The sequence below is a fragment of the Zosterops lateralis genome (genome assembly GCF_965231275.1).
Source record: "Zosterops lateralis genome assembly, chromosome: 1".
NCBI classification, from domain to species: domain Eukaryota; kingdom Metazoa; phylum Chordata; class Aves; order Passeriformes; family Zosteropidae; genus Zosterops; species Zosterops lateralis.
The window spans coordinates 103,931,210-103,955,522 of record NC_139762.1 but is presented as its reverse complement, the minus strand read 5'-3'; the positions used below and the strand labels follow the sequence as shown (position 1 = coordinate 103,955,522).

The 24,313-nt window shown below is 37.6% G+C and overlaps 1 protein-coding gene across 3 annotated transcripts; it reads right to left on the bottom strand.

Moving 5' to 3' along the window:
* Nucleotides 1-5,182: 5,182 nt before the first annotated feature.
* Nucleotides 5,183-24,287, bottom strand: METTL4 (methyltransferase 4, N6-adenosine). Of its 3 annotated transcripts, none has more exons than XM_083861593.1 (9): nt 24,176-24,287; nt 22,911-23,425; nt 22,139-22,201; nt 18,655-19,018; nt 16,427-16,496; nt 14,432-14,606; nt 14,110-14,216; nt 13,442-13,530; nt 5,183-7,303 (listed from the first exon to the last, which is right to left on the bottom strand). In XM_083861593.1, the coding sequence occupies exons 2-9, from the start codon at nt 23,337-23,339 to the stop codon at nt 7,161-7,163; spliced, it is 1,440 nt and encodes a 479-aa protein (XP_083717719.1). In that variant the 5' UTR covers nt 23,340-23,425; nt 24,176-24,287; the 3' UTR covers nt 5,183-7,160. The 3 variants fall into 3 exon arrangements, with proteins under 3 accessions (XP_083717719.1, XP_083717718.1, XP_083717720.1); XM_083861592.1 differs by having other exon boundaries at nt 5,184-7,306; XM_083861594.1 differs by lacking the exon at nt 5,183-7,303 and adding an exon at nt 9,282-9,329.
* Nucleotides 24,288-24,313: the final 26 nt, after the last annotated feature.

Here is a 24,313-nt window from a genome sequence, read left to right as displayed (position 1 = left end):
GTCTCCATCTCCAAAAAGGAAAAGAGATGGATCTTTACAGATCTTTACAATAAAGTCTCAAATGTGTGTATGAGCTGGTCCACAGCTATGGTTTAGAGAACCATGAGCACTGCAGTGGCACTAGCTGTGAAGTGTACAATTCTCATTATCCCAGTGCATTTTGGGCACTGTTTCCCACTTTTTCTGTTTTTTCCTCTTTACAGACCCTCATTTTCTCATAAATAACTTATTTTCTCATCTCATAACTGTGTGTTACAGAAATACTCTTTAAGGAAGGACAGAGAAGGGGAAAAAGAGGATGTCTAAGACAGGAAAAAGTGTGTATTTCACTGATCCCAGGTTATAAAAGGACTGTAGGCTCCACAATCTGAGGCAAATGGAGGCAATATTACAGAAAAAAAGGGAATGTCTGACCTCCTTCTCCCACAGCAGAAGTTATTATTTGGGATTAACACAAGAAAAGGAAAACTGAATATGGGTGCCAGATACTCCAACTAGTGATAAGCAATACTGCTATTTCATTTTAAGACCATTTACTTACTGACATGGGAAAAAAGAAGACATGCCACTGCATATTGAACAATAGGTGGGAAAAAATCTTACTCAAATTTTGCATTTGCATAATTCGCAGCATTTTACTAGTAGTATTTTAACCATGAATACCATCTCCCTAGCTATTCTGAAAAAAGTCTCCTGTATTCCGTTCCATTCCAATCAAATATGAAAATTTGATTTCCATAAAGGTCATCAAATGAGGCCTTACTTTGTTGGTATTTTTATCAAACAGGTAGCACCAGAGAACTGATAAATAAAAATCTTCTTGTGGAAAGTAGTCCTGCTATGGTACTGTTGTCCTATTTTACTTTTTTACTTACAAATTAGGCAACACAACAGAGAAATCAGCCTTTCTCTCATGTGGCTTGCATATTTTTGTTCTTGTGGCAGCAGCCAATTTTGCTATTGCCACAACTTCCCATCCTCCTGCTTACATTTACTAAGCAGCCCATTGTCCCTCTCTAACCACCAGATTCGTGTTTCCAATCCATGCCACACTCTTTTATCTACAGTTGTTTGTGGAAAGAGGTAACAAACAAATTCAAACCAAGCAATTTTACAGACAAGCCTTCCTAACAGTTAAAAGAAATATAAAGGCACCTCCAGTAACAAATAACTAACAAAATAAAGCTACTAATGTGTAAATTAATATTAGATTGAAGAAAATCAGTTGAGAAATAGAGAAGGATAAAGGAAGAACTAAGCAGCAAAATCCAGAGTTCATAGAAAGTCAGACTTACTTTGTTGTAAGTAAATGCAAACTACTAACTGAAATATAAAAATGCTCTGAAACAAGTAATGGAAATTTCAGATTTTCTCATCACAGGGAAAAGATGAAAGATTTGTTAAGAATGCACTGTGATTTCAGTGTCAAGACTCCAGTGCCAACAGTGCCTCCTAGCCCTTCTTTTCATAAAACAGGTAGCTAAAAAGCCAAAAAGAAGGAGGGCAGGACCACTACAGAGCTCTGCCTGCAGTTTGGCAACCAGAGTACTTCCAAGAATGCCTGGATGTCTCGAGACCAGAGGCATTTTGAATTTCAGCCTCCAGGGCATGGCCCTCTCTTTAATCCCAAAACAGCCCATGTGGCAGGCTTAGACCCAGAGCTGAAAGCCCAGGTTCTGCAGCACACCAAGTGTTTAGCAAGTTGAATAAAAAATGTTTGCAAGTAAAAAGCAACTTTCTTTAGAAAATTTTCAGTCTACTTGAAGAACAACCCTGACAAGGTAAGGTGATAACCTCAACTCCTTTATGCCAGCAGTGAAGGTCCTCATGGCTAGGCCCAGCAAAGCGACCCAGCCTCACTAGAGCAGCTCTGATGTCACTTTAGTGATGTCAAGGCACATGGAAGCTGCCAAAGAACTGATACAACCACGCACCTGCCCAAGCCCCTGCAGGCTTCCCTTACTTTTGAGATGTGGCCAGGGTCATGGGAACACACCTTGGCAGCTGCTATGCTGCTCGCTTATCAGTGTCAATGTTATACTTGCAGTAGATTACCAAGCAAAATTGTATTGATTACACAGGCCCTAGCCAAGTTTTCAAACCCTGTATGGTGGCATTGGGGCATCTCTAACTAAATAAATAAACCTCTTCCTCACAAATCAGTAACATTAGGACACTGACAAGTGAAAAATAAAAATTCAGTTTCTAGCAATGCACATATCATTGTTATTCAAAGCGCTGTGTACAAATTCACACTACTACAACAGGTCAGCTTTGCCTCCACACACACGTGCACACACACAATTCTCTCTACAAAAAACTGGCAGACCCTGCCCTAGAAACATTCAAGGTCAGGTAGGATAGGGCTCTTGGCAACCTGCTACACACAAAGAGGTCCCTGCTCATTGCAGGGAGGTTGGACTAGATGACCTGTAAAGGTCCCTTCTAAATCAAACTATTCTATGAAAAAATCTGCCAGCTGGGACACCACAAGACTTCTTTCAGCAACTAGAACATATCTCATAGCCCTTGGCTATTCTCTAGCCACCTTCCATTCTCTTCCCGTAACGTCCAACCCAAAATAAGCAGTAGGGAAATCTTTAATGGTATGTTGAGGCTAATGAATGCAATTATCAAGGCAGAGTAGCATTTATCTCTTGTAATTTATAGTTGTTTATGTACTTTGGAAATCTATTTTAAAAAGTCAACCCTTTGCTGCTGCTGACACCTTTCCAAACTGATTGCTATGAAGAGGTACAACTTCCTCACTTACCTCACTTCTTTAATAATGTTTAATCTTGCAAAAGAAGTTTTGCTGTTTCCACAGGAGCACATGCCTAGCAATCATTATTCCAAAAACATATCTTACTGATATAATTCTTTTACTTCACAGAAGTTTAAAAATACAAGTAAAGGTCATATGCTAATTTGACATTTCAAAATCATACTCAAACCTGAAGATTCATAAAAGTAAGTTTGATTACGACACTTGATGTACTCTATGTATAGAAAAAGCTTACAATTACTTCTTTTTATAATGTAACTGAGTCTTTTTGCAATAAGACATAATTTTAAAGGCTTCAAGTTGTAGAGAACACCTAGCCAAAGAAACCTTTATCATTGTCCTGCTAAAATAACAACAAATGTATCAAATAACATACTTTTTGAAAACTCTTGAGTAACCACAGCAGTTGTCACTTCTCCAAGCTGCCACAAGAATTTATAGCTTAAAAAACCCTTTTATTTTCTTAATATTGAAAGTAAAATACACACTCCACCTATTTTTTATTTGAATGTATAATACCAGAATACAAAAGAAGAAAATCCCACTTAAAATAGAGGAAACAACCATACAATTCCTTAGGAACACTGAAGATGTGCATAATACCCAGGCTGATATTTATTAAATACATCTTTAACATCTCATTACTATCTTGTATTCCTCCATCCTTATCTTCTCCCTTCTTCTTTCATTTCTTACCAACTTTGTAAACTCTTCAGAGCAAGTTTTCTTTTTTAGACAAGGCTTGACACAACAGAGAGCACTTTTCCCTCTGAACAATTGATACATATAACATAAAAGGAAACTGGATCTTAAATTGTCCTGTTATATAAACTAGTTTCACTCATCATGGATCTTTCAGTATGCTGCAGATTCTGCCTCAGAAGAATCATTTGACAGACACTGAACAATCTGATGGCTGGTTAGGAACAGCTGAGATCTCGGACAGCCAGAAAACTGTAAGGGACTATCTAAATGATGAATTAAGCATAACAGGCAAATAATTATGTTTAAAAGATGACCCTATCAATGGCTAACACCACATGACCTTTCCAAGTTAGCAACAGGCTTTCTCCTCCTGAGAAAAGGCAACGGTTGCAAGTTGGCTGCAGATGTGGAATACCACTTCTGTCATATTCACAAGGTTTTCTTCATGGCCAGAGCAGTGGAAAAATAGCAAACAGGTGGCCAAGGCACTATTTTGTAACTATTTAGGGTTCCAACCCTAAATAGTTACAAAGTTCCAACAAGTTCCAACCTTCAACTTTTGACCTAGCCTGAGAAGCTTAGAGTCTGCCTGCACTAGTCCTCTACATACAAGCAATACTTAGGAGGCTGGATTCCCAGGTGTTGGAAGTAGCTGCTCAGCTGCTTCAGTTTAGTGGTGATCACAGTGATGGCAGCTTAACAGCTGAACTTGACCTTAGAGATCTTTTCCAATCTTAATTATTCTAGGATTCTAGGTGTTGAAGTCCAGGGCATGGGGAAAACCCTTCTAACTGCCCTGGGGGGTCCCGGACCTCAGGAAAGCATTGCCTTTGACCCTAGCCCATGGGAAAATCTGCCAACACTTATGGAGGGAAAGAGAACTAAAATTTAAATTAGATAGTAGTTTAGTTTGTCACAGGGTGAAAATTTGTAGTTTTGTGTTTGTAGAATGGAAGTAGATAGAGGCAAGACGGAGAATTTTGGGCAGTGTCTTAAGTTCTTCTTCTTCTACTCCATCTTCTGCTGTGACGGTGGCACAAAGACATTGGTAGAATGTAGGTGATGTAGAGAGTGGAGTGTCTAGAATTAGTAGTAATTATTGGTACAAAATTATAAATATAGTACGTTTCAAGAGTTAATTGGGTTAGAAACCTTTAAGAGACCTTGGATGCCAGGTCTTGTGCTCGTGGCAGTGGTGTCTTTTCAGTGTGCTAAGCCTGGTGTTAGGTGGTGTGCTGACTCTCAGATAAAAAACTTAATAAACACCTTTGGAGATCGAGCTGTGAGATCCGCTCTTCTTTCAAACTCTGGCACAGGACTTTGAAAAGGAAAAAAACCCTAATTAGGTAAATCTTGGACTCAAAACATAAGATCTAGGAAGCTACTGTTTGCAAAGGCACTCCACAGAAAAGACAAATTAATAAGGTCATCAATTCTTAAGCAGCCTAAAGAAGATTTTTCCCTTAGAAGGGTTCTGCTGCTTAGCTCAAAGCAGAAAGGTGGTTTCCTGATCTCTAAGACTGTTCATCTTTCTTTTAGGTGTAATTAAAAAGATAATCTGGATTTGTTCATAGCAGCGGATGTGGAACAGACAATATTGTCATTTCTTGTGCTGTTTTGTAGAGTACAAAGGGAAAACAAGATAAGTGCAGCAGTTATCATTTATTCCATGCTTGAGTCTCATACATCATTTACTACTAGATGAGAGCATCTTGGGAGGGCAAGGGAATTCTGACTGGGAAAGCAGAAGTTCCAGGTAGGGAATGTCTTACAAAACTAAAAGCAAATAAAGAATCTTCTATTCCTTGTAGCTGTAGGTAAGATTGCTTACCTACTGCCAATTTAAAATGCAGACTAAATAAAATCATGTAGCAAAAAATGTTTTCCTGGGTAACTACTTCCACTGTTACATTATTTAGGTATTTTGAGTATATGTTTAACTGTTGGGGGAGGGAGAAAAAAACATTTTCCTTGTTTTATTAACTCCACTGCTCCAATAGGCAAAACATGAAACTGAACAGCAATATAGAAACTGGATCTGCAAATAAGAGACAAGTTTTTATCTTTATTTTTATTACAAAATGATCAAAAAATCCTCTGCTAACATTTGAAGTTTAACTTAAAAAAATCTTCACAGCTCACCAAGCTACCAAAATGGAAATGAAGGAAAAGAAGTTAGGCAACATATTTTGTTCTCCATTATAAACAGTCAGAACTCAGGAGCCTGCCATCAGGAAAATCAGTTTGGCCAGCACCTCTTACTCTACTGCTGCAAATGAGTAAGTGGCAGAGGCCTCATTATATTTTCTTTGTATTTTTCAAAGTAAATCTAAGCACAGCAAAGGATACACAAAGTATACCATTCTTTAATTTTATTTTTTTAAGGGATCATTTTTTTGTTAGCTGAAAAATACAGCTCACTGGCATGGCTTTATAATGTTCCAAAACATAAGGAGAGAATTTTTTTAAAAATATACATATTCTGTTAAAATTTCAGAATTTTTAAGATGTTGAGACTGATCATTTACAATGTATTCAAAAAATTAACAGCATATACACAAAGAGAGAATTGCCAACTGTTTTAAAAGTATAATTTTACACAGAATGTGGTCAGTCAATTATTCATGTGCCAATAAACATAAGCACTGCTCCTTTTATTTTCTCTGAGGCAGACAGACACAAACATGTAGAAAGATCCACTGTCTTCCTAACTGTTTTAGTTCAAAATCCATTGTTTTGCAAAAAATCTTTAAGAAAACATGTATCATTCAGAATTGTTTACTTCCATTGACTCTTTAAAAACAATATATTATAATTTTTAAAAATAACACAAGAGCAACAGTACAGCAGTAGCAATGTGCTATCAGCTCAGATTTGATAGCTGCAGTGAGAACACTTTAAAATATCTTTCTTTTCTTGAGGTTTGAAAAAGAACAGGGGTGAACTTATACTCTAACATTGTTGGCAGATGAAGAATTGTTTGCACCTTAAGAGTTAATATGATTATTCTTCAAAAACCACAAGCCTATAGAACCACACAACACTTACTCTCTAGGGTCATGTTAAACATTGACCAAGAAGGAAAACTGCAGAGTAACCAGACCAGTTATGCCAACGTTCTCCCAGTTCCCTGGATGGTCAAGTATGATTTTGGGGTGGTTGACCACCAGGAACCACCAAAGAAACCCCTGAGACAGAAGACCACATGTGCAAAGGGAAGGAACATACATTAATGATTTTGGGGAAATTATTATCATCTGCATGTTATTCAGCAAGGTCAATGAATATATATGTAAAATACAGTATAGAAACAGGAGCTTTCTCTGTAATCAGCATACGTGATATTTCAGAGAAGATACTCCCTCATGCATCCAGCCAAACAAAGAATGCCTGCTTCTTAATGCTACACTGCTGTTAAGGAGATTCATCTTTACTGATTTTTGGTAACATCGTCAGTATTTAAATATATTCAGATCATCAAAATAAGGGACCACCTTGCACAGAGGGGTGATAGTATTAAACAGATATCCTATCACTTAAAGAATTCTAACTAAAATGCAATTGGTTTTATTTCTGTTACCTTTAGGTACACCATCAGTAATAAAGTTAAGTTCAAGAGCCCCCTGGGAAGATGTGGAATTTCAGAAGGTATAGATATCTAAGACCCAGTTCAGTTTTCATTCTGCAGAAGAGTGAAATAATCAATGTGCTGAAACTTCAAGACCTCATTTCCCCAGCTGGTCCAGCCAGGCTGTAGGTTGCGAGCAAACAACTCCAAGCATTCCACATCTGGCTTGACAAACTCTGCCAGAACTGCTGTGCAAGAGAAAAAAAAAAAGAAGACAACAACAATGACAACGGTACAAATAACAACACCAAACAAGTAAAACCTCCCCCTGTGATGCTAGCAGATGAAAAAATAGATGTTTCATTAAAAAAGGGAGAGACAGCAAATTAATTTCAGAGGTTTCATCAAACAGCTGGACTATTTATAGTGAGAAAGTAATTTTAAATAAGTGCCCTTGAGATTCTGAACAATACTGTCAAGGCCTTCAATAGCCTTGATTTATTGGTTTTCATTTAGAGAAAGAGATGGAGGATTTATTTCAGCCTCTACATAGATGAGTTCTGAATTTTTTACTAATATCAACCAAACACCTCCTAAAGCCTCACTTAACACCAATAACATGGGGACAATACTTCTAAATATAAATAAATGAATAAACCTTAATTTTTCTTAATTACAACTGTACTCTTCTTCTCTATACTTTAAAGGGGATAAAAGTATTTTTGTAATAATAACTGTTAAAAGATAAAAGAAGAAACACCAGCTAAAATAATACTAGAACTAAAAGGGCTATAATAATGTAGGAACTATTTTTTACCCCAATATCAACCTGGCAGCTGAAAAGATATTTCTGTAACTGTTACTGTTATTCAGTAACATAAATCTCAAATTTCTTTTACAGTTAGACATTTTTACTGCCTAAATCCAAATGTAAAGATGCCTGTCACTAACATCAACTGTGTCACTGATCATGACTGGTATTCTTGGAGTGACAGAAAAAGATCTTGCATTTTGCTTGAAAAGATCTTGAAAAGATCTTGCATTATTGCAAAGAGTTTATTGTTAAATGTGTTACTTGTCATACAGAGCCACTTAGTCTGTGGCTGGTTCAAGCAACTCCTTAACTAGGCTTCATGAAATGTCTTCAAAAACATTTTTGTATACAAAAACACACATGAGAAAAGCAAAGGTTTAAGGAGCACCCAACACAGAGAAGGCAGAAAGACTGAGAAACTTATCTATACTAAATTTGCTGCAGAAGATAAAAGAAGAAAACTTATGGAAACATATCCTTTTCCAAAGGATACTTTGGTCATTTTTAAAACAGATCTGCAAGTGATTTCTGATCTCTGTCACTTAAAAATACAGCTCATGAGTCCGACATTTTGCTGCTTCACTCAGTCTCTTCAGATATGATCATTGCAGAAGCAGAAACAAACAACACATCCAGTCAGCATACTCCAAAGTATAAGAGGAGACTTTTTTTCTTTTTTTTTTTTTTTTTTGGTGCAAGCCAAGTACTGACTTTTTGCATCAAGCTTGCCAGTCACAGATGCCCTGTGTGAGACTCCAGCTGATCAGGTCATGGATTACTCCTGTTGCAGAAAGATGAGCACCCACTTCACTTTCTAGTGCTAGCCAACCCCAGATGCATTTCCTACCTACATGATCACCTCTTCCAAAGCTCCAATATATTAAAAACTTTCCTGCAAATATTTTTTAATGGGTGTTTCCAGGCTTTATTGTATTTTGGCATGGCATAATAAACTTTTCGCCTTCTCCCAATCTTTAACAAATGTCACATGAATGTCTCAGATGGGTTATCATCAAGGCAGCTTTTAATCTAAAAAATACTGCTACCAGAAGGAATCTCATTCCAAAAACCTGCTTCTTTTAGAGGCAAGATAAAATGTTTAAACAAATCTAGCATTTGCAGAGAAGAGTCTGGGAAGTTTAGAGGAAAATGTACATTCTGACAGAAAACTCACGCACTGTTTGGTGTCATGGGAGTTCATCTAATTAGGCACCGCTTATGAGTAGCGGCTTAATACCATTTTGCAAACCCATCATAATAAAAAAAGTGGTAAAATTTATTGTTCTTTTCACAGCTCCATTAAGATAAGAATTTCTTGCGCATAATTTGCTGACAATTTGATCAGAGGGCTGAAGCACCTCTCCTAGGATAACAAGCTGAGAGTTGGGGTTGTTCATCTTGGAAATGAAAAGGCTCCAGGGAGACCTTACTGTGGCTTTTCAATGCTTAAATGGGGCCTATAAGAAAGAAGGCAAAAACATTATTTTAGCAGGGTCTGCAGCAATAAGACAAGGGTTTTCAATTAAAATAGGATCAATTGAGACAAGATATAAGGAAACAATTGTTTACAATGAAGGTGCTGAAACACTGAACAGACTGCCCACAGAGGTGATAGAGCTTAAAATTCACAAGTTAAAAATGTCATCATGGCACTAGGTTCAGTAATCCAAAGCAGTTTTAACGGGCACCAAAAACTTTCATGCCTAAAAGAACAAATTTGAAAAGCACACTTTGGACATTCAACCAGTCTCAAATATTGGTTCACTGGAAAGCAAAAAAGGGGTAGCCAAGAAACCAATCAGCTCAGCACAAGCAGGAAACGTGCCAGTCTTTCTATTAATTTGGTTATAGAATTTAAAAATGAAGACGCAGGAATCTCCCCCTCTCCTTCTGGCAGAGACAGCACCTTTTTAAACTTAGAGGGCTTTTTTAAAAAAAGAGATGTATTACATATAATTTGAGATCACATTATAGTATGATGCTTCATTGCTAGATTGTAGGCATTTACATAATCACATCAGGCAGTAACTTGCGCTACAATGAAATTACCATATCAAAAGAGCTGAATTTTGTTGGCTTAAAATCTCATTACATTGGTTTCCTTAAAATATGAAAAGTCAGTGTTCAAGTTACAAATTATGTCTTCTTTGTTAGACCTTTACATCATCAGTAGGCTATCTTAACACACATGGATATGATCTGCAGCCCTCAAACAACCCCTTGGGTTTTTTGCTCTGAAAACAGCTTAGAGGAGTTCCACCAGTAGAAAAATAAGGTATTGAGTTTTCCTACCACAGGAACAAATTGAAAAACAAAACCCAGCACACAATTACTTCTATCCACTTACAGATACCACTGACAGGAAACAGGTTAAATAGATGATAAACAGCCTATTCTTTATCATTTGCAGGTGTCACAAACACTATGACAGCAACTCAGGTACTTATACTTGAGCATCTAATGCTCTAATACAGGTGAAGTGAGCACAAAGCCAGCTGGCAGACACAACAGTTTCAGAAAACCCATTTCATTCTGAAGCACAATCCAGTGGTCAGGCAGGAGACTTGCCACACCTGCATACTCCTAATCCCAAACATATATTGAAGATGCATTCTCCTAAAAATGTTTAAATGAGCAAAAGAAAGAATTACCTTTGAAACAAGCAACAATTTCTCCTTATTGTTTGAACTTCCACTGCCTAAAAAGCAGGTGCTGCACTGACAAATTGAACATATAAAGTGAAAATAACTGTCTGCTTTTTCACCGCCTGATCAGTGAGCCATACAAAACACAATGCACACAGTTATCTCAGTTTAAAATAACTCTTCAAAAGAGTTTGCAATGTAGAGCTCCTTATTGCCTAATCTGTCTAAGCCCTGAACAGAGAAGGACCAGAAAACAATCTGAAATCCAGCTCAAAGATAGCTTTATAGCTCTGCATCTTTCCTGAAGTTCAAGTTACACCTAGATGCTGATGCACCTATCAATTAGTCTTACAGCAAGGGCTCACAAGGTACATAAGGGAACAGAAGGCATTTACTTTTTTTAGTTCCAAGAAAACGTTTATAACATGGCCTAATAAGCCATCATTGCTACAGGAGGAAGGAGTTCCCATGACTTCTTATTGTATAGTTCTGCTGAATATATGCAAATTGGTTAGAATATAGCCAAGAATTAATTCCAGTGCTTTTAGGCAAACTCCTACACAACAGTATTATTTCCTAACAATAAATGCATATACTTAAAAACTGGAAGAGCAATGGCTATAACAAGAACAATCTATAATACAGGAAAATAAAACAAGGTGATAGGAAGTTATGTAGAACTTGTACATATCTGTAACAGAGTATCTTTTGTGCTCTCTAAGAGCAACACCGAATTGAATTAGGAAGAAAACCTGCTGTTATTTGAATCAAAACCTGGAGTAATAAAATTTGATATTAACACATTTGCATAAAGCAGCTTAAGTACATTTACAGTGACACATTAGAGCTCTAAGCATTGAACACAGCACATGCATCACCAAAAACCCCTACAGTTGCAATTTCACGGTTAAATGCACTGTAGGAACACAAACATCTCTTTTTGATGGCTTACTTTAATTTACATCTTTCTCTTCCCTCAGAGAGATAAACTCTTATAATCAGTCATTAAGTGGCTACATATGTACCAACATATAACCTTTATTGTTGTAATAAGAAACAAAGTGCCAGACAGCATCAGTAAATACTAATATTTTTGGCTTTGTTACTACTTAAACAAAGCATAAAGAATGTGTGTGACTCATCAAGTGTCTTTCCCCCCCTTGCCAAATCTCTGCTTCTGTTCAAATTTCTTCTGAACCTCACCAGGATGTAGCCCAGCTGCTCTCTACTGGCTGCTTGTGAATATTGCCTGCTCATGAAAGCAACACCTTGTACAGCACATCAGTCAAAGCATCAGCAATCAGCTTTTGCTTTATGGTCTACCTTTTCACTACATAACCATATTTTGCACAGACCTGCCAAAAGCTGTAGGATATATGCGTACTTTCACAAAAACTTTTAAATCATTCATATTGCTCCATAGTAATTTCATTTTTTCAAAGAGAAACACAAATGCTGCACAATCCCATCACTCAAGTGAAGACTCAAGAAATACACACAAGAAATTAGCAAGGACAGTTTCTTTCAAAGTCTGCTCAGGGTTATAATTTATAAAGTATCTCCAATACGGTTTCTAGATTCTGCCCTACAAAAGAATTGTTCTGAGGACCATTGTTGCACTAAAATTTTCTATAATACATCCAAACCGCTGGTTTGCACCCTTGGATACCTCATGAGTTTCCTGTTTGTGTCCAAGTTTGCTGCTAAGTATTGGCTTGCTAAAGAGACCCTAGGTGACAGCCTCATAAATAATCACCCCATTGTTCATTACCCTAAGTCAACACATATACCTCCTGCTGTAGCCCTAATTCTTAAAGATGTGGCTTCAGGATGGCAAAAAGATCCTCCTAGAACTGCCCTTCTGGTTTTTTTCTATTTTCAGGTAAACAAAGTATGTCCTTTCTACTAGTTTTGTAACAGGTGTGTATGTGTGTGTGTATGTATATATACATATATGGTAATAAATGCAAGCCCCCAAATACAGATTTTAGAGCATCCCCGGAGGTATAATTGCTCAGATCAAAAGTAGTTCTACCCCTTGGGAAGAGAAAAAGGAAAGCATATCAGTGAAGCAAAGTGTGACACCTTTCCTCTCAAAGAGCATTAAACATTTATTCTACCTGCCTTTTCTGATGTGAATACTAAACACCTGGAATATTTGCAGACTCATTATGAGTTTCCCCCTTGGTGGAGGATGAAATCATTTTTGTGAGAGGTATCAAAAATATTTCTTACCAGTCTTGTAAGTTTCTAAGGTGCTGTAATGATGAAAGTAGTACCACTTCCTACTGATGTCAAAATGCTCCAGGACAATTCTTTGGACTAACTCTAAAAAGTTGAATTTATATCCACACTAACTGGCTGGCTGGAATTACTGCATAAATTTCAGTGAGTGAAATACAACTCCTCAGAAAGAAGCAGGGCATGCCTTATTTGTTGCCTCTTATTAGCGGTCTTAAAGTAATGAAAGTTTTGGATTTAAAGGCATAATTGTACTGCAGGCATATAATCAATTCATGCAGATATGTAAACATTTATTTCAGGATGATATAATAATGAAAGAGGTTTCTGTTTTCCTATTTTATGTATTCCCAAAGTTCTCTCCCTCACAACGTACTTTAGGTCATTTGTCTCAACTTCATATACGACACATTTGTAAAACTGTTTCTGCAGTATTTAAAAGAAAAATTTTGAAAAAGGCAACATTTTTTTCTACATGTCTACCCAAAATGTTCACACAGTAATACATGAAGTCCTAGTTTTCACATTCATTTTTTTGAGACCAAGACTGAGGTGTTTCAGAACACCTTTAGAAATGTTGAGGAACCACAAGTGCTGTGGAGTAAAATTGCTTGGCAAATGCAGAATGAGACGTTCAAGTCCACTGTGCTACAGAAACATTAGGCAAAAAACCCAAAACGTACCAGCAAGAGGAGGTTTATGTGAATGCAGACTGCAGGGTATGCTGACAATTAACTGATGCTCTGGAATTGGAAGAACACCTTCAGATTTGCTGTCATATAAATCAGAAAAGAAAAGAAACAAGAGAATGAATGCTATGCAGTGTGATGCTACACTCTTGCAGAGCTACTTCAGATGGGAGATAACACACAGAATGTTTATTCACAAACTTCAGGGAATTTCAAGGGAAGTTAAATGTTGCTCAGACATAACATCTAAAATGACAGTTTACGAAATCATTGAGTCTTTAGACAAAACATGATTAACAACAGCCATGCAAAACCACTGAGAACAAACAATGTAGGCCTATGCGTCTTCATGCGTGGAACAACAGCAGCATCCCCAAAATGGCATCAGTCTGTGCCAAGGACTTGTGGTCCAAGAGAACCTGTCAGCAAAGGAAGCCCTGTCCACAAGGCTTCTGTCCAGGACAGTTCCCCAAGGCAGCAGATGCAAACAGACAGGGGGTTCCATTCTTTAATCTCACTAAGGCACTCTCTTACTCCAAAGCTAACAAGGCTATCCACAATCAGGCAAGAGATTTTGGGACATTATACTGCATTATGAGTAAATGATACATACAAAGGGAATCCTGCAAGAAACCACATTTACCATAAATATCCTGACATACCTTAAGTCTTCCTTTTCATCTCCTTGAACTCTCCCCAATACAAGAACTTCATAGGGTTTTTTGTGCAAAGAATCCAAAGGCAATACAAATTCTCCAGCTGTAGTAATCTGACACAAGAGAGTTAAAAATATAAAGTAGAAAGTTTTAATATCCAATATATTTCCAAGACCTTTTCCTTTATAAAAAGGAGGATACTGATGATATCATAGCTTTCAAGTACAGAAGCACATGGTAGTAAATAGATAAATTAGAAGAACATGGAATGTCACAGTGCAAGTCTTCTCAGTCTTCTAGAAAGTAACAAAACAAATCGAGAACTTACTTTTACCCAGTGCCACTCTGCAAGCGTTTTCACCGACCAGTGAGGATAAAGTTCATCCTTAACAAAACGCAAGTGCTTCTGTCTATTAGTCACCCACATGACTACAAGACAATTTGGAGCAGCTAGTGCTGGTACTGGAATCTGCTTGATTTGCCACGACGACAAGTAGCTGTACCTATGCCAATATAGTGAGAAAGCAAATTGGCATATACCAACCATAAAAATTGCAAAGCAACACAAATGGATAAAAAAATTACACAGACCAGTCACTTCAAGAATTATCTCCTGACAATCTAGGTCATAAAAACAGTTTAATACTGACACCCAGTGGACAATTCTGAGGGATTTTATATAAAAATCATTTGTGTATGTACATAAACTTTACTGAGCAGAACCTTGAACTACGTATTTGCACTATCCCTCAAAATAAACCATTTTGGAGTTATGACTCTGAAGAAGTTTAGAAGCCCATGTTTCATTTAAGAACTATTAGCTGTAATTCAATATTCTCACCTTTGTCTCAGAACAAAGCTATTTAGTGAACAGTAGCTTCTTAGGCAATGTAATAGTATTCATGTCTTATAACAAACTCTCCACTGAATGAAAATGACAAGTGAGTCACTTGCAAGGGCAACACTAATTTGAATGGCAAGTTAAAAGGTCATAAAAGACAATAATCTCTCCAATTATTTTCAGAAGCTGTTCATTTTTTTTTTAAATTATCTGCCACGGTAGAAGTTCTCCAGGTTATCCAAAACCATTCTGCACTTTTCTGAGCTAACTGAATGCTACACCAGTGAATTGAGGATGCTTTCCAGATCCTGTCCTGTTCAACCATTTTTTTCATGATGCAATTCTACATTATTAATAAACTGCAGTCCATGGAACCTACACACTGCAGCACCAAAAATATTGGCACACTGCCTAATGAAAATTGTCAGCCACTATGTGCTTATCCAGAATCCTACACAATGCCACGGTGAGAAACAGTAAACAAGGATAAAATCCAAAATACCTCCTGGACTAGACTGTCCAGAGGAAAAAAGATTCACCCAGATGAGAAATGCTTCACAATGATTAGCTGCCAACAAGATAATTATGAGCAGTGATAGCTCCTCCACATTTTGCCTTTATTTTATAAGGAAGACAGGATCTTGGTGACTAACTTACACTAGTAACTACAATTCTTCTCCGAGTACCTCATATACTCAAGAAATACATTTGAATGAGAGTTTCTAGAGGTTTCTGAAGGTTTTCAAAGGAAAGCCTACTCATCAATCTCTGCATCTTCAAACTATGTCTTCATAACAAGCTTCAAAAGCTACAGCAAACTTTACTGAAAATTGTAAGGCCATATTTCCTGTCTACCCCTCTTTCAAATATATGCAATTCTATGGTAATCAAGAGGACTCCACTGGCATAAACATGATCTTACTCAGCAGTGAAGGAAGCCCATAAAAATTTAAGTTAATGATTTCATAAACTACATTACTCAGAGTTCCTACTGCACTAGAGGATTTTACTGCTGCATTATCACGTTCTTCTAAACATTAGACTGAAGCTTAAGATACACCTCAAACTAAATAAAAACCCACTCAAACTTCCGAGCAAGATTTCAGCCCTGGAAATACTTACATATTTATTTAGCTTTATGCCCACTGAAGGAAGCCTATTAACTACAAACTAATATCTGCATGATCTGGGCTCTACAAAACAGCTGAATCCATACATTCTTTGTAAAGGACTAACATTCATCACCTAGATAATTTAAGAACTACTCTTGCAAATATTTTGCATGCCAAGTATCTGGAATATTTCAGTGAAATACCTAAGACAGTCCATAGATTTGAAGGTAAGCATGTGTCAAAATATTTACAAGTTTAAGCCACGGTCTCACAGTTATACTTTTCCTGGATTGGATCAATATATTAAAATGTTAATTACCCTTTGTAAGCTATAATTACAAAGTTCCTTTGATTTTACTATAAAACATACCTGTTACTCCTTTTAACAGACTTGTTCTCCCATGGTGGATCAATCACAATTACATCATATTTTTTCTTGTCTGGCAAGTGAAATTAAAGAAAAAAACCAAATCAAAACAGGAAATTAGCTTTAAAAAGTATCTATGAGTTAAAACAGATATACAGCAAAACTGCAAATTTCTTCTGTTCTTTCCACATAAGAGATTAAAAGACTTTTGACATGCTTGTTTTAATTCAGATAATCATATCCAGAAAATTCAGTATTTTTAGGCTGATTACGAAGGAAAGAACTTTTATATCTGTGTCAGATCCCACCAAGGAGTTTTGAATAACTTTAGGACTTTCAGGAAAATAAATGGATAGCAGAGTGTAAGTCTTGAAAATAAAAATTATTCCAAATTTCCCAACAGAAGCTATGTAGTGAGGCACCCAGCTGAGTGAAAAGCTACAGCCCTGAATGCAAGATTCCTGTCCTGTTCGATCTTTTATCAGGCCAACAGGGACATGTAGAGCTTCAAGCCAGTCCTAGAAAACTGTTTTCCACTACTGGAGGTAAAGAGAGACAGATAGCTAGACATATTGTATGAAACAGGAATCAATGAACATGAGTAAAAGAAGTGAAAGAGTTTTCATGGGAGAAGCTGAGTTTACTTTAGCTGGAGGATAGAAGATACAGAACACATCCATGAAAAAACAGAACTCCCCAATTTTATTTCTCCAGAGAACATATCTGTTCTTCCATTGAGTCTAATGGTAAGAACAACAGCTTAGTATTTCATGTTCACAAAATGTGACTACTACATCTTATTCATTTAACACTGGAGGTGTTATCCTTACAGCGGACTGACCAGCAAGAATTACTTGTCTTTTGGCAGGTGAAAGGGAAGAAGAAAAATAGTAATTAAAATAGACAGCTGACTTAGTCAGAAAAAAAGTCTACAGCCAGGGCATTACGGTAACATTCACTGTTATTTCAAAAGCATTTGTTCAGATTTCTTGGACTGCTTTGTAACTCCTTGGAGAATCTTACATGCTCAACTGTGCAGAGTGGTAGCAGAGTGACAATAATCTTCTTTCTTTCCTGTACATGAAAACTAGCTAGATTCTGGACTTCAAATGCAAAATTGCTGTTTAGATAGTAAGATTCTACCTCCTGAATATCTTCTCAATAAAAAACAAAATTAAAAAAATATGATATCTAAGTTACATGCTTCCTCTCTTTTCATGTGCAATTAAAAAATTTCAAATTACTGATTAGAGGGTAGAGCAGTAATGCCCAGCTCATGCTCACAGGCAACATCTTCCCAGTAAGACTGTCTGATAAAGCCTGGCTGTGACTGATAGTAATAAAAATAACAGTAATAATAATAATGAAGGTAAATTTGAAAGCTAATGGAATGGCACTGAAGATTGATGCATGCTGTCAGCTTATGGCTGGGGATAGTGGCTTGGGTAGCTTTTGATCCACTTTTACAGAGGACTCGTTTATTCTAAAATCCCCCAATTTCCCTGTCACTGATTTTTACATAAGGTAATACTCTCAGCTGTGAAACACAGCAGCTGAAAAGTTAAGCCATGCATGCTACTGGTGGTCTTGCTAAAGTGATGTTGCCCTCCAGCTGGGTGCAACAGCCTCTCAAACTGTTATCTTCCCTGGGGGATACTGGGCTTCATTCCACAACAAGTTTATTCCAACCTAAAAAGACCCTGCCACTGAAGAGGATGAGTTCATAAGAGAACAATTGCTTTAAGGTGCATTATCTCATCCCCCCCCCCCCCCCCACCCCCCGCCATGGTCTAATCTAACTAAAAATCAAGACAGCACCACCACTTCAGCAGCAGCATGGACCTACCTATGCTAAAGACTCATCCTGTGGGACAGGGACTCAGCAGCACAGCTAGTCCCAATTCAATGTGTTTATGTGACTTCTGTGCTGATGGCTGCTCAGAACATGCTCACAAAGTGTTGTATTTTGGCTGAGATTTCTAAAGGAGCCTCCTGGAGACAAATAATCCCCTCATGACACAATTTCCTAACCACTCAAGATTCCTTGGAAAGTCCTTACCTATTTGTACCAAGTTAGAAATATCACCTTGAAAGCCTGCAGCAGCATTTGCTATCAGTGTGATGCTGTATGTTAAAATCCGTTCATTGAGTCATCTTGACGTTAACTGCCCTTCTTGGGCAGGAGAAAAGGGGTAAATTCTTAAGTATCTAAAGTATATAAAGATACTTACAGTTCAGCAGGGGCTGTAAACACGAAATATCAGATAAGAGGAAACTGCTTTTTGGTGGTACCAAGTATTTCTGTCCCATTAACACAATTATCCTCATACAGTTTGAGCTGTTTTCCACAACACATGAAAGCAGGTCCTGCTCTGCACTGGAGGTTTCCTCCTCTAGCAAATATACAGCTTGATGGTCACTTTCATTCACAGCTGGAAACTGCTTTGCCATTTCACATAATTCAGCCAACCCACAGACAATGCGTTGAGGAACATTATTCTTGCAACTGAGTTTTGCAGTAGTATGGTGAAGAAAACCACTCTTGAGTCCCTCTTGAACTAAATGCAAAGTGCCTTCCCAAATGAGCTTCCTGACCTGTATGGTGACAAGAATAAATAAATAAATAAATAAATAGATAAATAAATAAATAAAGAGATCTTTCAAGTATCTACTTGACCAAGGAACGCAACTGAAATCAAAACATTTTTAATCTGCAGGCAGGGAAAAGGATCCTTGCCAATTACTGAGATCATTGGCTCAAAAGCTACAAAGGCATGACCATAAGGTGTGTGCCTGGGTCTAACCCCAGCTGGCAACCAAGTACCACACAGCCATTCACTCACACCGCATGCCGCCCACTCCCTGGTGCAGAGAAGAATCCAAGGAAAAAAGCAAACCTTGTGGGCTACTATAAGAACAGTTTAAAAACTGAAACAAAATGAATAATTATCATTAGTTTTATTATTAAAAAGTGAGAGAGAGAGAAGTACAACCCAAGAAAAACAACTGATGCACAATACAATCACCCATCACCTACTGACTGATGTCCAGCCCATCCCTTAGTTGCAAATCCACAGCTCCTGGCCAACGCCTATTGTTTATAAAGTGAGCATGACATCCTATGCATGGAATAACTCCTTGGCCAATTCAGGTCACCTGTCCTGGCCATGTTCCCTCCCAGCTTCCTTCATGCACCTGCTCGCTGGCAGAGTATGGGAAACTGAAATCCTTGACTTAGGGTAAGCACTGCTTAACACACTAATGTTTGAATTGTTGCTGTCAACATTATCCTCATGCTAAACCCAAAATGACAATCTTTGATGTTTTCTGATCTATCCTGACCAGGCTGGAAGGGATAAAGCAGCTGCAGCTGGATGCAGACATTTTGGCAACTCATCTACCTTCAGCTTCCAATGCATTGGCTCTGGGACCTTTTAAAAAACCTGGGTTTTTTTTTTTCATTTGGAGCATTCCCACACCATCAACTCTGCATTAGCTGTCCAGCTACCAAGGAGAAAGCGAATTCTATCCCAGCCAAAACCAGGACACCACACTAACTTCTGTTGTTGGTTTTCATTTTTTGGTAAAGTTACAGTAATTAGAAGGCTGGAGAAAGAAAGAACAAGAAACTACTGAATAAAACATTTCAGACAACAGATGTGGATTATTATTGTTTCAACCAAACAATTTTCAAAGCAATTATCTGAAGTTTAATTTAAAATTCTAATTTAATTTCAAGTTACTGTGCCCATGATCATACTTTTAATTGAAATGTATACTGGGATCTAAAAATTAGTCATTTTCCATATTTCAATTCACTTCATAAAACAACAGATTATGCATTTTACAGTAACACAGAACTACAACCAGTAAATCAAATTAAAGTATCAGAATTTGATTTTTGCAGCTTTTCTAAACTTCTAAAGTAGCCCATTAGTCAGTCCAGGATGACATATTTCTTGGATCTATATACACTGTCATTCACTTCAGCACCTTCTCTTCACAAAACTTAGAGACCCATTTTATTTCCAAATCATGGAGCCATTATGAGTTTTGATTGTCAATGAGGTGGGTTTATCCATTTGTCCATTGTCAGTTACAGTGGCTTTATTAAAATACTGTGATTTCAAGAGCTTCTGATTATGGAATCTTCAAGATTACAAGAAGGTTTTACAAAATATGCTTTATTAGAATTCCCAGATTGGTGGCAGGGGAAGAAAAAGATTTTTTAATATAATTTAATAGTGCCACCTCCAGATATCAGAGAGTACAAAGTCATAGATATTTAGTACCTAGGTTTGTGATAAGAGAAGTTCATGCTGCTTCAACAGAATTACTAAACATATTTTTAGAAATTATACCTTCCTAGATGGATGTGTTAACTCACAGGTGGACAAACTGGACAAAGTCTCTTGACTATGGAGCAATCAAAGCAGGAGTTTTAACAAATGGCTGCTGAAGGAATTTAGCATGTTTTGTACTGTTCCCTATGTTGACACTGACTGAAATTCATAAATGGATTCAACTGAAATTCATAGATACACTTTCAGAAACAAAATTGGGGTTGTTTGGGTTTATTTTGTCAAGTGCCAAAATAATCTGGATTGACTTCTGGAGCCATAACCTTTAACAACACAAATACAGTAAAAACCCAATACTTTCTAAACTGTGAATGATGTAAGAGGCTAAATGAGGTCACAGATTTTTCCAAACTCTGTCTTTTTCCACATATTCACCAAATATCATTTGAAGTTACACAAGCCTCCAAGACATCAAACTTCTTCTCTTGGTTTCTTTCCTTATTTCTACTGTTGAATGATTTTATATTAGCCTTAACATTTTCATACTCATGTTGAACTCCAAAGTTTTCTCCTTTAAGGTGACTCTGCACATTCACAGCTTATTCACAAAAATAATCACAGGACCTCTACACTGTATCAGCAAGCTGTACATATTTACTAAAAGATTGTTACTATGTAAAAGAAAAAAGCATAGCCATCTAAATGTAGCTCAAGCAGAACAGATTTAAGCAAAAAGCCAAGTAAGACTAAAACCTTTGTCGATGGAAAGAAAGCAAGTTTAGCTCCTAGTTCACATTCACTATTTGGGAAAGCAGTAAGAATACATCAAACATTACCTACAGATTGCATTTCTACGATTCACAATTATGCTTCAGTGTAATTCACTTGTATCTTCACCAGTACATCAGTGACACAAGCATACAGACTTGAATTCCAATTCATTCATAATGTTTTAGTAGAACATTATAAAATGTCAGAGAAAGATTAATTTTTTTTCAATTGCAGAATAAGATATTTTGAAGCACATTTGGTCCCAAAAGTGTTGAGTAACTCCAGCACAGTGCCCTGAAACAATGAGGAGGTGATCTTCAGAACAGGTTATGCTGCCAATTTCAAATCAGTCACTTCCTAATATTTAACTCATTACAACATAATGTTCAGTTGTCTATAACAGTCCAAGTTACTTAGTGAATGCAGCTCTTTGTAATGTCTCAGATGCAATTTCACATGTATCTACAGAAAAGACCTACTCTGTAAGCACAAATTCAAATAAGGATTGGAGAGACTGACCTTCCTTTCCCTTTCCTTCTTTGCACCAGGGAACAAGCTTGTTTGCAACCATGCCCTCTAGTCTGCAGATGCCCAAAGTCAAGTAGCACATACTTGCAAAATATACAGGTTTTTTCCAACTTACCTTTGAATGGTATTCCAAAGCATCCAGTTCACCTTGGTTGAATACACATTTCCTTTTACGTTTCTGCAGAATTAGCAAAAAACAACAACAAAAAAAAATCCATATCATTCCACAATGAAATAAAAGGGGAAAAAATCAAACATACCTTAATTAAAACTTAACTCTTTAAATGCAGAAAAAAATTTCCATCTCTTTTTCTATCACAAGTACAAATCAAATAAGCAAAAAGATCTGAAAATACCTAACCTGCTGCAGGCATTCACAAGATACATAGGCTTAAAGCTGTTTTAAATTATTCATGGCACTAGGATGTGAAGGCACCTAGTGCACAGTTTGTGATCATCCCTCCTTTGGGACCATATTAAAAGTTTCAGCTGCCAAGTTCAGTTTACCAATAAAAGAAAAAAAATTAATTGTCCTCATGATTACATTTATCAGTTTAGACCAGTGATTCTTATTTTCTTATGTCCATATGGAACAGTATTGAACAACACTGAAAGAAAATTCATATTGTCCTTGCCAACTCACTAATCTGCACAATCTCAAGAGCTACCACAGTTTCAGGCCATGTACCTGACCACAACCAGTGTCGGGAGATTTTGGGAGCTTATGAGACACAGAAGGCACATTACTGACATGAGGGATACAAGAATATCCTCAAAAGTTCCTGCTCTTCTACACTACCTCAAAAGACTCAGGTATGCAAAACAATATTAGTAGTATATTGTTGATCAAGGGATTACTGAAATTTACTGTGTTACAGAGAACATACCTTCCTAGCAGTGGCAAGAGAACCTCCAATGTCACTCTTTGCTCCTTCCTGGTGTTCCTCTCTGCTGCTGCTGGCCTTTATTTCTGTCAGACTCACTTCAGGGCATCCCTGACACAGCAGCTCCTCAGGAGCTGCAGCTATATGGGGCTTAGAAATATCAAAGAGCTCCTCCCGAAACACGTATCTCATTTTTGCTCTTTTACCTTCTGTTTCTACGGCATCTCCAGGACCATTAGGAGGACCATCACTTGATGAGGGGGTGGCAGCAAAAGCAGAAATACTGTGACAGTCTTCAGTAGCTGTGACAGAAGTATTGTGAGTGACACCACCCGGGTGTGCAAAGGAGTCACAGATCTCGTAGCCACACTGGTTGATGAAAGAGAGATGATCCACGAGCCATCCCGCTGCCAGACGATGCACCACGGACATCGTAAGTCCTCTTTTCAGGATAAAAAATCAGCTCCCTGAAACCACAGCCTTCACCAACCATCCACACTTCCTGGAGCAACCTCCTCCTGTGGGAATTTTTATAAGAATTCACTTTACAGAATTATCACTGTTTAATAAACTAGCACCTCCCTTCTGACAGACATTCCCATACACACACAGAGAACACACTGCTGAAACTTCTGCCTTCAGTCGGTTTCTTCATTACGTTCATCCCTCTACCACTGCATTTTTGTATTAACCAAATTTTATATGACTTTTTATACTTTTATATGGTACGGATTTACTCTGGCTCTTTTAACAAGTCTGAAAACAGTCCTGTGAGACACCGATTATGTCTAAGACTGTATGATACATGTGTATATCCACACATTGTATAAACACCACATATATAAGCATTTACACCACATATATAAGCATTTACACTACATATCTACTATATAAGATACACACATGCCATACAAACTACGTATATACCATATATATGCCTAGAATATATTAGCACACATACACTATATATATTCATACATACACACGTATATATGCATATATACACACAAATACACACTATATATATATATACATACACTGTATCTACACACACACACATGTATATACGCACACCATATATAAATATAGAGACATAGGTCGCTATGTCGGCACCTGGGAGCAGTAATACAGGCAGAAGGGCAGGGGCCCACTCCCATCCCTCGGGCACACAAGGACCGAGAGCTCGGGCTTCTCCCCAGGAAAATTCTCAGCGGCTGGAGAAAATCCCGGGGCTCGCCCTGGCCCGGCAGCGCCGGGCACACACTCACCGCGAGCACCGCCATGGAACTGTACGGCCATGGCCCTTCCACGAGCTTTTCCGGGGCTCGGGATCCTCCTCCCTTCGATTCCTCCTCCCCTCTATTCCCTCCTCTCTCCGCCCCGCGGGTGGCGCCCGGGCCGCGGCC

What these genes read in the sequence shown, in the direction of transcription:
- METTL4 (XM_083861592.1), bottom strand. Translation starts at nt 23,339, where the DNA reads ATGTCCGTGGTGCATCGTCTGGCAGCGGGATGGCTCGTGGATCATCTC. An exon ending in TCTGTTAAAAGGAGTAACAG is followed by an intron (nt 14,607 to 16,426) that starts GTATGTTTTATA and finishes ATATTGGCATAG; the next exon opens with GTACAGCTACTTGTCGTCGT. An exon ending in GATGAAAAGGAAGACTTAAG is followed by an intron (nt 13,531 to 14,109) that starts GTATGTCAGGAT and finishes TTTATATGACAG; the next exon opens with CAAATCTGAAGGTGTTCTTC.